This window comes from Echiichthys vipera, assembly GCF_963691815.1.
Source record: "Echiichthys vipera genome assembly, chromosome: 22".
Taxonomy (NCBI): Eukaryota; Metazoa; Chordata; class Actinopteri; order Perciformes; family Trachinidae; genus Echiichthys; species Echiichthys vipera.
Window position 1 is genome coordinate 18,822,604 of NC_139847.1, and position 16,900 is coordinate 18,839,503.

Genomic DNA, 16,900 nt, shown 5'->3' on the forward strand with positions numbered 1-16,900 from the left:
AGGGGGGACAAGTACCCTAAAGCCCGGGGCACGGTGCCCAAACAGGTTTCACAGCTAAAGTCTAGTTCCTTTGATCAGTGTGAGTGCAACCGTACCACGCCTAGTTGCGGCACGCTTGCCATCCACGGCCCGTTTAGGAGAGGTGGGCTTTTGTAAAGCACGTTTGCACATGTACGGGACAAGTCCCCTAAAGCACGGGGCACAGTACAGATGAACAGTGTGAGTGTGCCCTAAAAATGCCAAGGACCAGTACAGAGGGGAGTTCTTTAAAGTCCTGGAGATTGTAGATGCACAGCTCAGTGAGCTATTTAACCAGGATGACTCGCTGACTTTGCAAAAGTTGGAAGAGACACTTCTGAGTGGAGAGATTGTTGCTGCAGTCATTGAGAAATACCCAGAGAGTCACTTTCAGTGCCGCTTTCTATGGTTCCCCTGAACTCCTCATTTAGCAACAGTGCAGAGGCTTAAGGCATCTTTCGTGGATTGCCTGTAGAGGTATGTAGAATTTTTTGGGCAAGTGGAAAACCTGGTCAGGTTGCTTTTGGTCGTCCCTGTTTCATCCCCTGAGGCAGAGAGAAGTTTTAGTGTCCTCCGCAAGCTCAAAACCGGTCCACGATGACTCAAAACAGACTTAACCATGTTGCTGTTGGTCATGTCCATCAGGATTAACTTGACTTGCTGGACAGGAAGTCAATTTGCAAGCTATTTGTGTCTACCATTGACAGGAGAGAAAAGATGTTTGGCTCTTTTGCTCAGGCCACTGTATTTCAACCTTTTTTTGCAACGGCACACGTTTGACACCGAAACAAATCACATGGCACACAAATGATTGAACTGTACAGTGCTATCTAACTTTTATTTGTGACAGAAAACGACATAGGAATTGATATTCATCAATTCATTCATTCACCCAATCTAATGTCTCTGTATGTTAAAATTCTTGATGCTGTTTTTGCCTTTCACCTTAACCTTTGCATGTCTCTGTGTCTGTTCATTGAGGCATAAGACACAAATAAAAAAAGACAATTTATTCAGGAAGACAAATTTAGATCAATATATGTTATTTAATAATCTACAAAACTGGATGATTAGGCCTGCAATTAAAGAATTGATTTGATATTTAGTTCATTACTGCAATTCAAAATGTGTTTTACTTTATCTTAAATTTTTTTTAAATCTTTTTAGTAGAATAAAGTATGTTGGGAATGTTTTGCAGTGTAGTACATTTCTGACATATTTCAGTTTGAACCATTAACGTATCTGTCAGGTTTCCCATACGTGTCCTCCCCAATGTTAAACTCCTACGCCCCTGAAAATATGAAGCCTTTTTTTAAAGCCTGCTGATCAGACCACAGGTTCTTTTGTGTTGTAGTGGAGCACAGCACAGATGGATGTGGAGGCAGAAATACATTTGTCAAACTTTATTTTGTTCCATTTCAATCATTTCTTTTCAGATGTGAATCTAAAATATTATTTTTTTTATTTGATATATTTGGGCAGACAATTCATTCTTCAATGTCAAAATGACAACAGACTATTGGTTTTCATCATCTTTCTTTACACTTGAATAATTGTCGGACGTTGTTTTTTTAAAAAGTGTGTGATGTCACCCCATATTCAAACTACACTTGGAGAAAAAAAAAAGTCCCCAGCACCACACCCCCCCCTTCCTGCAACATTCTTATGTCAATCACTGCCTTTAAAGATCCCCCAGAAGACCATACCAAACACCTTCAACTGACAATTATCATACAGATCAGGTTTGGCTGGACCGGCAGTCTTATAGAACAAAGATTCACACTCACGCACAGACACACAGACTCTCTCTCTCTCTCTCTCTCTCTCTCTCTCTCTCTCTCTCTCTCTCTCTCTCTCTCTCTCTCTCTCTCTCTCTCTCTCTCTCTCTCTCTCTCTCTCTCTCTCTCTCTCTCTCTCTCTCTCTCTCTCTCTCTCTCTCTCTCTCTCTCTCTCTCTCTCTCTCTCTCTCTCTCTCTCTCTCTCTCTCTCTCTCTCTCTCTCTCTCTCTCTCTCTCTCTCTCTCTCTCTCTCTCTCACACACACACACACACACTCACACACACACACACACACACACACACACACTCACACACACACACACTCACACACACACACACTCACACACACACACACACACACACACACACACACACACACACACACACACACACGAGAAACTCCTTGGATCAAATCACACAAACTTAATGGTAAATAAAAGCTTTAAGCTTTCCATGGAGAAAACCAAGAAGAAGAAGAATTCCTTTATTCGTCCCGCAATGGGGAAATACAATTTTCACTCTATTTTTTCATTTACACACACAGGCCCGAAATACACACACATGCACAGACAGGACCTATATACATGCAACTAATGGAGAAATGTTAGAGCGAGGGGGCTGCCAGTGACCGGTGCCCCGAGCAGTTGGGGGTTAGGTGCCTTGCTCAACAGCACCTCGGCAGTGCCCAGGAGATGAACTGGCAACTCTCTAGCAACCAGTCCACACTCCATTCATGGTCCACACAGGGACTCGAAGCGGCGACCCTCCGGTTCCCAGCCAAGTCACCTATTCTGCTACTGCCGTCACAGAATGTGTAAAGGAATGTGTATATGTAAAGATAGCGGACACTGAACTGGAACTGGGAAAAACAGGTCAATTATTCGAAGCCCTTGTGAAGTGGTAAGCTGAATTGAAACGTTCATGTCGATCAGTGTATCGATCTCTTAGGTATCGCTTAGGTTTCTCTTTCTTATTGTATAAATTCATTTGTATGTGCACCGTGCACTAGCCCTGCAATCATTAATTAATTGTTTTGCATTAAAATATGATATCGGAGAAGAACAGACACAGAGACTGAGGACGATTTACGGAGCGCCTCTCGGTTTGCACATACACACTCGCTAAGAAGTTGCAGACGCAGCATTTTTCTATTAGGCCAGAAGGTGAACCCTGTTATCTTCTCATCCCTGCCCAGTCTGGCATACACAATCAAAGTTCATAGAAAGAACAAGTCAGGCTAAGCTACCCACAAGATAGCTACCCCTAAGATACTCACAAACCCCGGCTGAGCGCAGCGGTGTTGGAGTTCACCCCGGTGGACGAGAGGGTCGCCTCCTTACGCCTGCGGGTGGTAGGGGGGGGAATTCTGACTGTTGTTTGTGCATATGCACCGAACAGCAGTTCAGAGTATTCAGCCTTCTGGGAGACCCTGAATGGAGTCCTGCATGGGGCTCCGGTAGGGGACTCCATAGTTCTGCTAGGAGACTTTAAGGCCCATGTGGGCAATGATGGAGACACCTGGAGAGGCGTGATTTATTTGCTTGAGGCTGATGGGGAATCATTGTCAATATCCCTGGCGGAAGTCACTGAGGTAATCAAACAACTCCACAGTGGCAAAGCCCCAGGGATTGATGAGATTCTTCCGGAAATGCTGAGAGCTTTGGGTTTGGAGGGGCTGTCTTGGTTGACACGTCTCTACAACATTGCGTGGAAGTCTGGGACAGTGCCAAGGGAGTGTCAGACCGGGGTGGTGATTCCTCTTTTTAAAAAGGGGGACTAGAGGGTGTGTGCCAATTACAGGGGTATCACACTACTCAGCCTCCCTGGTAAAGTCTACTCCAAGGTACTGGAAAGGAGGGTTCGTCCTATAGTCGAACCTCAGATTGAAGAGGAACAATGCAGATTCCGTCCTGGACGTGGAACAACGGACCAGCTCTTCATTCTCGCAAGGATCCTGGAGGAGGCAGGGTGACGTTCCTGTCACTGCTCCGCCACCAGGAGACGTTCCAGCATTAAAGGAGCGAAACGTTGGTGATTTGTGGTTCCTGGCTGATGACCCTGCAGCTGATCGGTGGGCACCAGAGGAGGTGCGACCGGCAGCAATGCCTAGCAGGCGATTCCATCTCCCTGTTATGACTACTAAAGCAATGTTTTTGAGGTTATTAATAGGAACCAAAAATAATTTACTTGAAAGCTTTATTAGTCACATGTTTGTAAAAGTAATATAATAATATAATAATATGAACTGTGTACCATTATACATTATATTGATACACACTCTTCTCACCTTGCCAGGACAGGTTATATTTTTCTGAGAGAGATTAGAATGATGTATCTTGACAAATTCATAAAAGAGTTCATTCAGGCACTTTGGCAGTGTCCTGAATTATGATTTCAAGGCATTAAAGCCTTAAAGTGAGACTAGAGAGTTCCTGAAGTACATTACATTACATTTAACAAAAATAATGAGCTCACATTTTTGTAATGTGAGCTCAAATAGCAGCATCTTGGGACCGAATCATTTCAACCATCAAGCAATTCGTCCGGCTTTCTGTATCCAAAAAGCTGGAAGTCTTTCTCATAGATCTTGTACAGTTTCCTCCTCTCCTCTAGGGGCACTGTGCTGAACCAGTCCAACAAAGAAACAGTGGTAGTCGTGTTCTGATAGGCAGCAGGGACTTCAATGTCATTCTCCAGCCCTAAAAGCTTCAGCAGGTGCTCAGCATCCTCCTGAAGAGTCTCCAGATGGCCAACAAAATCATACCTGACAAGCAAAACAAACCCATGTCAAACTACTGTAGCTAAGACAAGCATGTGTCTATTAATACTTAATCCACTGGTAGTTTGTAGATTTTAAAGGAAAATTTTGCACATAAAGATCGGTATACTCATCACAAGAAGAAATATTCATCCAGTTATCGTTATCAATTATACAATCAGTGGCTCATTTTGAAACCACCTACCAGCAGTATGTACTGGTTTGGCCAAAATGTAGCATGTGTGCTTATGCAAACAAAAGCTTAATCTGAAGCATGCCAAGACTACATTTAAACTACATATACTACTTTTGTTGTCTAGTTGCAATATGGGAAGTTCAGTCTTTTTGCTGTTGACCCATTCTAGGGACTAACAGTCAGGATACTTCCGTTTCAGCTGCAGCAAATAAGAACTTTCTTTTATAAAATGTCTCCCATAATTGAAAACACATTATCTTGCACATTTAAAATGGCACAAGGAAAGTCAGAAGAAGGAAGAAAAAACACCAAAGCTGAGCTGAATCAGCTTTCAATTTAGTCAATTAAGGGAACAAAGTCTTGAAAGTCAGATTAAAGATGAATTCAATTGGTTTTGATCAAAAATCTCCTTACTGTATGAGGCAGGGGTGACACATGCGGTGCATCTGCCTCCAGTGTTCATTAAAGGGCTGCTTCTCCCTTGTCCGCGGGTCCAGCAGGTACTCAATAAAGTTGTGAAATGAGGGACCCATCCCCTTTTCAATCGCCTCAGCCGCTGTTTTTGGTGGAACAGTGTGGTTGCCATACAGGCGAACAATGTCCCGGCCAAATTTTTGATAAATAATTTCATTTCTTTTTAGAAACTTGTTTCGGTAGGCGGAGACGAGACGGACGAATGGGTTCCTGACAAAGAGGAACTTGGTGTAGTGCTTCAGTCTTGCCTGTAATCAACAAATACAGTAAGTCTACATCAATGCTTACTGTTTGTAGGAACACCTGTGAAGTCATTGTATGAACTGACCATCATCTCTTGTCTTGGGAAACTCTTAAGCATAGTCAGGCTCTTGTGGTCGTGGATATTTCCTACATTTATGGACATGGGGTCTGGATATGGTTCCCCATGGCCCAGGGCGGAAAAAACCCTCTTCCAGCTGCTACACCCCACCTGTAGATAGAAACAAGAACAAAACTTTACGGACTATAACAGCAGTGACATAGTCCACACTGTGTACTGTAAGTGTGTAGTGTGTGTTCATGTCTATATCACCTTGGGAATGTAGCAGTAGATGACGCGGTGCTTGTCATCCACAATGAGGTAGTCCAGGTCAGGGTATGCCAAGTCTTGTAAACTGTGCTTCCCCCCAGAAAATGCCTCCATGTCAGCATCACACGTTTCTCTGAGCAGCTGCTTTCTCCCTTCCTGCAGCTGATGGAACCTCTCCGCTGCTGTAAGAGGAATAAGAAATGTTCTGTTAAATGGAAGAAATCTGGGGTGAGGTCGCAGCCCCACCATCTACTAATCCACCTACTTACTCCCAATTCATTTTTACAAGCAGTGCAGCCAATGTCCAAACAAACCAAGAGCCTCGCAACAAGCAGGATACCCAGCAGTGGGGTGTACTACGAAGCATACTGAACATACCCAGGCTTTCTTTGGATAACCTGGATCGATAAATACGAAAGCTAAATGGGACGCGAAGCTCACTTACGAGTCAATTTGTCAAGCCAGGTTTTCCACCTTAGTTTCAATACGCGTTCTGATAGAAGGGCTTGTATCATGTCATTTTACTCACCTTTAATAATTGGCTAGATCCAGGGCCACATATTTAACTGAGGAGATAGAATAAACTCCTATGAGCAGTTCAAGAGTATGATAACAGCAAGGGGAAACACCGTGCACATAATGAGGCTAGAGAGCAGATCGTGTAAATTCGTAAGTAAAACGATTCTGCATATTGTCTAAAAATAACTAGGCCAAAAGCCACATTGTTCAACATTAATCCCAACAGAGCGCTGATGATTTAAAAATGCAAAGGAAACGTCCAACCTGCGTTATTCTATATTACATCCTATGTATAGCATATGCCACAAACTTACTGTCACAGATTAGTGGCGGTGGCGTAGTGGATTGCAGTAAGACCCATCTAGATGTGGTGAGCATTATGAAGCACCGTTACAAAGTTTTAGTAGGCTACAAGCATGCAGTTTCACTTCCCACATGATCTAGCCCAGGTAATACTTTACCTGGACATTGATGCTATGTGTTGACTTTCTATTCACAAAGTCCGCCTCATGTTCTAAATGTACATTGATAGGGACATGAGTGCAGTCAATTGCACCTATGAGTTTTGGGAATTCCATGACTGGATTAGCAAACTGTAGAATGTTACAATACAAAGGTGTAATACGCCAAACTGACCAAAATTCCATAACCTTTAGTGAATAAGTTTTACATGTGATATAAGACTTGGAACATTTTAAGTTATGCATATATGCACATTGCATGGGAGACGAACCCTGCAAGACTTTCCAGGCTCTCTGACTGCAGAGGTTTTTACCTGAAAGACTATAAAATCCTTCCTGGACAGTTTGGTTGGACAAAAAGCTTGTAAAAATCACAGACATACTGAGCAATGAATTGATAATAATATGTACCCGTGGCAAAGAATCACAGTGAAAGACAGACACACTGTGACACTCGGTTGTGCACGGCTTCTTTGTGTTAAGCCTGTGAATGTTCTCATTTGTCCAGTTCATCGTTATCCCCAAAGCAATTTCAGTCAAAAGCAACTGGACTGGTTGTTTGTCTAGGAAGACGTTTCACCTCTCATCCAAGAGGCTTCATCAGTTCATGTACGCATCTCACCAGGCTGGGACTGGACCAGGACCAGGACCAGGACCAGGACCAGGCTGGGACTGGTCCAACTAACTGGTGTGGAGATCCAGGTATTTAACCTCTCACAAGACCGATGATGTCACTGGAACCCTTTGTGCTCCAAGTGCCAATAACAAATGACTTTGTTAGCGCTCTATTGGGTATCAACGATAGTCGTTGGAGTCACAGGAGGCCATTTGTGAAGAGTAGTTCTTTGAGGTTAGATTGTTGAATCTCCTGGGAAGGGATGAAAGGGCAGCATTGTAAATTGGAGATAGGTGGTGTCTTAGGGCCTGTCCACACGAGAACGCGCTTTCCTGTAACCGCACATTTTTAGTATCTGTTAGGCCGACCATCCACAGGCAGCCGGCTTAATCGGAGCCTGAAAACTGTCTTTTTTTGTAACCATGTCCCAGAGTGAGAATATTTTAGAGTGCCCCCCGTGGCGTTGTTGTCTGGATAGCGAAACCGCATACTTTGCCGTCATCTTTCCACCTCGTACCTCTAACCCCTGCGGTGTCACAAAACAACAACAGTGCTGCTGCAAGAGAAGAGAGAGACACACCCACAGACTGAACTGGACTCTGAGCAGCTGCTCGGTCGACCTGATATTTCTCCCTTTTCCCTGATGGTCTGAATAAGTCGCTTAATTAATCGCTAGTAGCTTTTTATAAATAAATAAAGTTGCCAAAAAGGTCGCAAAAAGTAGCGAGACAGTGCCCGCCTGTGTGTGCTTTGGGACAGTGAAGGGGCTCCCAGCAGCACCCTCTGCTCGTTGAGGACACTAACTGCAGAGTGATCGGTGCATCAGAGTCCAAAACAGCACAAAAGTCTCCACTCAGACCAAAAACAGGGACACATTTGTCTCTAGGATGGAGGAGGATTTGGGAAGTCTCCCGTGTTTGTATTCTCCACAGCCTTTCCCAGTCTCTTCTTCTCAGTTGTTGGTGTATTTCTGTGGCAGTTACAGCTCCACATCCAGGCCTGGCATATGAACTACAGAGTTTGGAGTCCCTTTCACTGGTTTCGTGTGGACGCAGATATTTCTTGAGTTGAGGCCGTGTGGATGGAAAACTTTTAAAGGACGATGGAGAAAAAAAGGTAGATTTCGATCGTGTGGACGTACCCTTAGACCTCATCCCCTGTTTAGCGATGTTTCTCTACTTTTGCATAGATGGCTTCTTTTACTCCTCTTTCAAACCATCTCTCTTCTCTGTCAAGGATGTGGACATTGTTTTCCCTTCTTTGTGTAACGTTTCCAACATAAGGACCAACAAAAACGATCAAATAGCAAATGTGCTCTGATGAGAAACTGTATCTTTAATCAAGGATATTCTCTGGCAATGCCAAGGGATCGTATCTGCCAGAAAGACCCTCAGTCTCCGGAGAGACCCCCTGGTACGTAGTAGGCCTACACACCACAGGAACAGGGAGAAATTCACACACACACACACACACACACATACACACACACACACACACACACACACACACACACACACACACACACACACACACGTACCTTTTTCTTTTGATATGTCCCATATGTAAAAGGAAAATAGGATGAGAAAAATGGATCCCCTAAGCAGCAACTTCCTACATGTTGCCATGGCTGCTGGAGCTGTCGATGAACCAGAAACAATACAAGTACAATAAAAGTACAACAAAGGTACACAATTTTAAGAATTGTGTGATTACAGGTAAGTCATTATCTGATATGTATTTTCCTGATTAGATACTGGATAAATACTGTGTAAATACCAGTCATTAAGGTACACATAGTGCACAGACTCTACTGTAAAACCTGTTTTCTACTAGTTTTTCACAGCACTGAGTTCAGTGAGTATGATTCCAAATTCTACAATAAAAGACACGCATTTGTTTCAGTGGTCTTTAAAGTAAGTACTGATAACCTAATAAATCAAAATCTAAAAGTAGAAATCAACAAGCATTATTGTGATGCTACTGTTCACACATAAGCACAGGACTTACCTTGCTGCAAAGTCCTCTACTGATCTCTGTTAAGTGTAGAAATGTAGCTCAGCGAAGGTTCAGACAGAGTCACTCCCCTCTCGGCATCTGTCATATCTCTCTCTCGTCATGTCACATATCTCCCCAGGCATATTAAGCTGCCCCCTCATTGTGTGTGTGTGTGTCAGTGACGTGCAGTGAGGGTTGGGGTTGGGGAGGCACTAGGAGGATGCCAATAGGATAGGGGGAGAGAATAGGATGCTGAAAACCATTTTAAAACACCAGTGCAACTGTATATTGCAGTATATCTGACCTTTACTGTAAATGACTATATATTGCAGTATATCTTACCTTTACTGTAAATGACTGTATATTGCAGTATATCTTACCTTTACTGTAAATGACTGTATATTGCAGTATATCTTACCTTTACTGTAAATGACTATATATTGCAGCATATCTTACCTTTACTGTAAATGACTGTATATTGCAGTATATCTTTCCTTTACTGACTGAAAGTCCAGCTTTGAAAAATGTCTTAGTTTAGAAATAAAATCCTCCATTTTCAGGGCGAGAAATGACAGCTTGTCTCTAAGCTCTACAGCGTCCCACAGCACACTTCTTGTGTTTACTTTTTGCACACAGGTCAGAGTTCACCGTTATCTGGCTGCAGGCTATCAGGCTGCTCACTATCGCCGCCTGCCTTGAGGCAGAGGTACTGCCTGCCTCAAGCCAGGCATCTCCCCTGTGGATTTATGTCACATCAATAAGGTGTAAATATTACACACATACGTAAAATACATCACTGAACACCATGGAAAAGAAGACGTATGCTTTTATTTCATAAAAGTGTCCTCAACCATCATATTGGAAACATAAACAGAAATGGGAACAAGCACGCGCAGAGGGCACGCGCTCAATACAGTTTGTGAGTGATTGCGCAATCTGGAGGGAGGCTCGGCTGTCCGTGCCTCACCTCTCGCATCCGAAGAGACTCCGTTTATTTAAGCATTAAGCCATTTTTACTATAAAAACGGTCAAAATACATTAAGAACCACACCAAAATCATAGTCCAGAGGACAAATATTAATACTTGTGTTATTTTATTATTTCGTTTCTTTTTCCTCTCATGATGACAGGGGAGGCACAGCCTCACCTGCCTCCCCTGACCGCACGTCACTGGTGTGTGTGTGTGTGTGTGTGTGTGTGTGTGTGTGTGGGGGGGGGGGGGGGGGTCCCTTTAGGGGAATTCTTTGTATTTCGTCAACAGGATGATGCTAGCTAAATTAACAAGTCGCTAAACTCTATCAAATAATAGCTGGGATTAACATTTAGCAGTTGAACTTTCAGTGTTATGCAGTCGGGGTCATTCCTATGTTCCCACAGCCCTATGTTCCCACATTATAGGATTTATTTTCAATATTAGGCCCTGTGCAGGGCATGAAGTTGGCATCCGCCCACACGCCAAATGCTGGTAACTTTTGTAATTAGTGGGTGAAACTGTCAATCTACCTGCCACGTTGGCGTGTAGCCAGCAAGACCACGCGACACTGAGCAAGTTTGGTGTGTTGTTGAGCAATCAGGTAGCCTGTTGTTGCTAAGGGAGCCCCGCCGTTATCTTGGGCTTTCAAAATAAAAACGAGAAGAAAAAGAGGAAAAATTAAAAAATGTGGCGGTGTTTTGCTGGCGTGAAGAGGCCGCTGGCTGCAACACAACAAAAAGAGGATGAGGAGGAAGATTAAAAAAAACTAAAAACTAAAAAAAGATGTTTAAACACTAAGTGGAAAGTTATGGCGAGGTTGGCGACTGGCTTGTGTATGATGCCACAACAGAGGAGATGCACCGTGGGGATCATCGTGTGTTTGGAGAGAGGAGGAAGCAGAGGGGAGAGTCTGCTCCTCCTCCTCCTCTTCAAGGACTCAGAGCCTCAGTCTGTGCTCTGAGCTCTGGGAAAGGGTTTTTAATCAGTGTCTGACCTCCACATTACAGTCTAATGGAGTTTGGTTTCTGGTTATTATTATGATGGTTATTTTTGTTGTTTATCGAATTGTTAGTCAGTTAAAATATGTCTTATCTTAAAAGCAATGTAAACTTATAGGAATGAAATGCACCTGCCATTATTAATTTCAGCCCAAACTGGATCTACCAGTGGTGGTATGTTTAGTGCTGTCAGCAGTGCTATTGTTTAAAATTTAAATAAAATTTGCAGCCACTTCTAAAGTAGAGTAGTGCTTTATCACCGTTCTCGCCGGGGCCTCCTGTTGGACAAAACTGGAGATATCAAAAAACACACAATAATGGACACACCTGTGGACAGGCTATATGTACATATATAAATATATATACATTGACATACTTTCAGTAACATGAATAAACTTCATAATATCAACATAATTATAGCCCGCTACACATTAACATAAATTAAGCTATGGCTGCAGAACATTGACTTGAATGCAAAAAGAGACAAATATTTTACAACATCTTCATGACCAGCAGGCCTAAAAAATAAAAATAAAAAATAAAACAGGCTTCCAACAATAAAAATATCTTCAGGTGACATCAATCAGGCCTTGATGCCCACATTTGATTTTCTCTGACTGATATTGTACAATAGCATGCTTACATCTGGGCACTGCACTGGAGTGGGTGCCCCATATACACAGGCCCTTTGCTGTCATGTGTGTCCCAGCTCTCTCTCCCCATTTCCTGTTGATCGTCAGCTGTCCTAAATAATAAAGGTAAAAAGGCCTAAACAACAATCTTTAAAATCAAATAAAAACCACATATATTTAAAGCATCACCTCACTTTCCAAACTTAGAGCACGTCATTACATCAGCAGCTATATTCCACTATATTCACTACTGCTATATATTGTTATATATTTAAATGAAAAACTGTTATATATGACTGAATCCTTAAACGGTAACACATTTTAATGTATCACATCCATCCCCTCTTGTCAAAAACATTGTAAGGCTCATAAGTAACCCTTAATGTGCATCCATCTTATTTATCATTACTTCTGACTGACTCACTCCTGGCTATTATAGGACTCTGACTTCTCTCTGTTGTAGCTTAAGGATTGTGACTATGAATTTGAAGAGGTCGGTCAGTTTGCATTGTCACTCAGTCAGGGGGATTTCAAAAAGCCGCAGTGACTTGGATGTGATCTTAGTTTGATGATTGAGAATGAAGACAGCTTTTTACCATTTTCAAAGCAAAACACAGAGCGTCTACTGTACCCCGATGGAACATTCCCACTGCAGCCATTAGAACATTTTTTAAAGTTGTAAACATAAACATTCTAAATGTGTTTGAGTTTTCGTTTTGTTTTTCAAAATCTTTATTGAGTTTTGCTGACAGACAAATAAAGGAAAAGTACAGTTGTATAAGGTGTGAGTTTGTCTGCTCTAAAGTGAAAAAGAAAAAGAAAAAACCCTGACATAAAAACCCACTAACCCTCCCAAAAGCCCATGTCAGATGTAGTCACAGTAAACAACTGAATCATTACATAACACATCTCATCTAATCTTCATCGGCTTATCCGGGGTCGGGTCGCGGGGGCGGCAGCTTTAGCAGGGGACCCCAAACTTCCCTTTCCCGGGACACATTAACCAGCTCTAACTGGGGGATCCCGAGGCGTTCCCAGGCCAGTGTGCCACTGGATGTGCCTGGAACACCTCCCTAGGGAGGCGCCCAGGGGGCATCCTTACTAGATGCCCGAACCACCTCAACTGGCTCCTTTTAACGTAAAGGAGCAGCGGCTCTTCTCCGAGTTCCTCACGGATGGCTGAACTTCTCATTCTCTCTCTAAGGGAGACTCCAGCCACCCTCCTGAGAAAACCCATTTCGGCCGCTTGTACCTGCGACCTCGTTCTTTCGGTCATGACCCAGCTTTCATGACCATAGGTGAGGGCAGGAACTAAGATTGACCGGTAGATCGAGAGCTTTGCCTTCCGGCTCAGCTCTCTTTTCATCACAACGGTGCGGTAGAGCGACTGCAACACCGCCCCCGCTGCTCCGATTCTCCGGTCAAACTCACGCTCCATCGTCCCCTCACTTGTGAACATGATCCCGAGGTACTTGAACTCCTTCACTTGGGGTAAGGACTCATTCCCTACCTGAAGTAAGCAATCCACCGGTTTCCTGCTGAGAGCCATTGCCTCAGATTTAGAGGTGCTGATCCTCATCCCAGCCGTTTGGGCCACAGAAGTGACCCCCTCACCCCATACTCCTGCAGCACCTCCCACAGTATCTCCCGAGGGACCCAGTCATATGCTTTCTCCAGTTCCACAAAACACATGTAGACTGGATGGGCATACTCCCTGGCCCCCTTCAGGATCCTTGCGAGAGTGAAGAGCTGGTCCGTTGTTCCACGTCCAGGATGGAATCCACATTGTTCCTCTTCAAACTGAGGTTCAACTATAGGATGAACCCTCCTTACTGTAAACAGCTTCGACGGTTCCCCATTTCCCCCTCCTGAGATGTCGAATGGTTTTCCAGAAGCACCTTGGTGCCGCCCGAAAGTCCTTCTCCATGACTTCTCTGAACTCCTCCCACACACGCTGCTTTGCCTCTGACACAGCAGAGGCTGCAGCCCTCTGGCCTGTTGGTACCTTGCAACTGCCTCCAGCGTCTTCTGGGATAACATATCCCAATGCCCCCAACCTCCACAAGGATGCCCCCAACCTCCACAGGGATGCCAGAAAAGCTCCGCCGGAGGTGTGAGTTGAAGATCTCTTGGACATGGGCCTCCTCAAGACGTTCCAAGTTCACCTGCACTACTCGTTTGGGCTTACCTGGTCTGTCCAGAATCTTCCCCCATCCTCTGACCCAACTCATCACCAGATGGTGATCAGTTGACAGCTCTGTCCCTCTCTTCACTCAAGTGTCCAAAACATACGGCCTCAGATCAGATGATACGATCACAAAATCGATCATTGACCTTTGGCCTAGGGTGCTCTAGTCTTATGCTCGAACATGGTGTTAGTTATAGACAATCCGTGACTAGCACAGAAGTCTAATAACTGACGATCACTCGGATTTAGATCAGGGAGGCCGTTCCTCCCAATCACGCCTCTCCAGGTGTCTCCATCATTGCCCACGTCGGCTGAATACTCTGAACTGCTGTTCGGTGCATATGCACAAACAACAGTCAGAATTTTCCCCCCTACCACCCGCAGGCATAAGGAGGCGACCCTCTCGTCCACGGTGGTGAAGTCCCACACCCGCCCGGCGTCTGACACCCTGGGCAACTCCAGAGAAGAATATGGTCCAACCCCTACCCAGGAGTAAGGTTCCAGAACCGAGACTGTGTGTGAAGGTAAGCCCCACCAGATCTAACTGGTAGCGCTCTACCTCCCGCACAAGCTCCGGCTCCTTCCCAGACAGAGAGGTGACATTCCACGTCCCAAGAGCCAGCTTCTGCTGCCCGTGTCTGGTCCGTTGAGGCCCCTCACTTTCACTGCCACCCGTGCAGCAGCGCACCCGACCCAGGTGGTTCCTCCTGTGAGTGGTTGGCCCACAGGATGGAGAGGAGGGAGGCGCCACGTCACTTTTTCAGGCTGTGGCCGGGCGGGCTCCGTGGCAAACCCGGCCACCAGGCGCTTGCCGGCGAGCCCTCCGTCTGGGCCTGGCTCCAGACCCCGGGCTTCCTCCGGGCAGGGTCTCTCTTCCTCTTCCTCTTGCTCGTTTGTCCATTGAGTCTTTGTGAACCATTCTTAGTCCGACCCCTCGCCTGAGACCACTTTGCCATGGGAGACCCTACCAGGAGCACTAGGCTCCAGACAACATAGCCCTCAGGCTCACAGGAACCCACAAACCTCTCCACCACTATAAGGAGGTACATAGCACATAACAAAAGTAAATAATTGAGATACGGTGAAACAAAATAGACACCATCCATCCATCCATCTTCAACCGCTTGTCCATATCGGGGTCGTGGGGAGCTGGAACCGATCCCAACTGACATCGGGTGTGAGGCGGGGTACACCCTGGACAGGACACCAGTCTATCAGAAGGCACATAGAGACAAACAGAGACAGACAACCATTCACACTCACATTCACACCTACGGGAAATTTAGAGTCATCACTGAACCTAACACCTGCATGTCTTTGGACTGTGGGAGGAAGCTGGAGAATCCAGAGAAACTCCACACAGAAGGGCCCCAGCCCGGATTCAAACCAGCAACCCTCTTGCTGTGAGGCAACGCTAACCACCAAACCACCGTGCCTCCCCAAAATAGACACAAAAAAGAAATTTGTAAAAAGGAGGCCTTCAGCTTATAGCTGACTGGTTCAAATGATGTCAAACAACTCATAACCACCTAAATGTAGATATGGAACACAGTAGTCAATATACAGTCTCATTGTTGAGCTACATAATCATGACCTGCTTGAAGTTTGGCAAATGAAGGCAAGACTGTATGCTCGGATTATCTTTGTTTGCTCTCATGTTTCAGACTTATACAATCTCATACAGTTCACTTCACTCAGTATTGACCTTTTCAAAGATGTAGACATTAACATTCCAAAACAGTCCTAGTGTGTATGCAAATGACATCGGTTGACAAGAAGCTATCAAGAACAAAGGCTGTTGCCTATCAATGGAACTCATTCTAAAGGTCTATAGCACAGCGGTAAGTCATGTTTAACCAGTAAGTCTACATTGTTCTTACACTTTGGAATATTTATGTGAGTTGTCAGAGCTTTTATCGACTATTTGGTACAGACATATGGTCTAGGCTTTCATTTTGTAATACGAGTGACCCACTTGCGGGTCACCTGTTTACCTTTCCTTCATTTTGTATTTCAAAGTTTTAATGACAAAACAAATCAAAAACCAATATAAACAGTTTATATGAATTTGTTTTTTCCATTTCTCTTTTTTTTTTAAGATTTTGACAACAAAAGCAAAAAAAACTTCTGGTATATTTAATGGTTCGCAGTTGTTTGATGCGGAGGTGGAGTGTTTACTGCAGATTTGGAAAGATGAAACATTCAAAAACAGCCAGACAAAGCTAGATCCTGGAGGGGTAAGGATGTATAAGCAAGACACCTTCTGGGCCGCAGCTCGAATGCCTCTTGCTTATACATCATCTGTTTACCTCTAATGCAGATGTCTACATCTGGGATGTTCACCTTGGTTTTAGAAAAGAACATGCCTTTTGTTTTGTCTACATTCAAGGTAAGAAAGGATTGGTCTAGTTACTCAGCCACTTCAACCAGGGCATTGGTTAGTTTAGATGCAGCCTGCTGAGCTGATTTTGCATGTTTGGACAAGACAGTATCGTCCGCATAGAGTTGTACCTCCACATCATGACAATATTTGTCTAAACATAAGTGTTGTGAGTGTGTGATAAATCTTTTTTGATTTTATATTTGTTATACTTATTACCTACAGAGCAGAACAATGAACAAAAAAGGGGGGATATCGACAGTTTTTTTAGTAAGAAAAGTGCAAAGCAGGAAGAGAAGGAGGGATGAAGGAGAAGGTAGTTAAAAAACAAATGAAGGAGAAG

The 16,900-nt window shown here is 44.2% G+C and overlaps 2 protein-coding genes across 2 annotated transcripts; both read right to left on the reverse strand.

Annotated features, from left to right (window-relative positions):
- Nucleotides 1-4,319: 4,319 nt before the first annotated feature.
- LOC310964000 (carbohydrate sulfotransferase 12-like) lies at nt 4,320-5,909 on the reverse strand (the record flags this gene model as incomplete). Its single annotated transcript, XM_083936957.1, has 4 exons — nt 4,320-4,560; nt 5,165-5,472; nt 5,553-5,696; nt 5,799-5,909. The coding sequence occupies 4 exons, from the start codon at nt 5,907-5,909 to the stop codon at nt 4,320-4,322; spliced, it is 804 nt and encodes a 267-aa protein (XP_083793083.1).
- A 721-nt stretch (nt 5,910-6,630) lies between these two features.
- On the reverse strand, nt 6,631-8,951 carry LOC310964230 (uncharacterized protein; the record flags this gene model as incomplete). The annotated part of the gene is made up of 4 exons (XM_083937288.1): nt 6,631-6,675; nt 6,776-6,907; nt 8,637-8,724; nt 8,929-8,951. The coding sequence occupies 4 exons, from the start codon at nt 8,949-8,951 to the stop codon at nt 6,631-6,633; spliced, it is 288 nt and encodes a 95-aa protein (XP_083793414.1).
- Between the last annotated feature and the right edge of the window lie 7,949 nt (nt 8,952-16,900).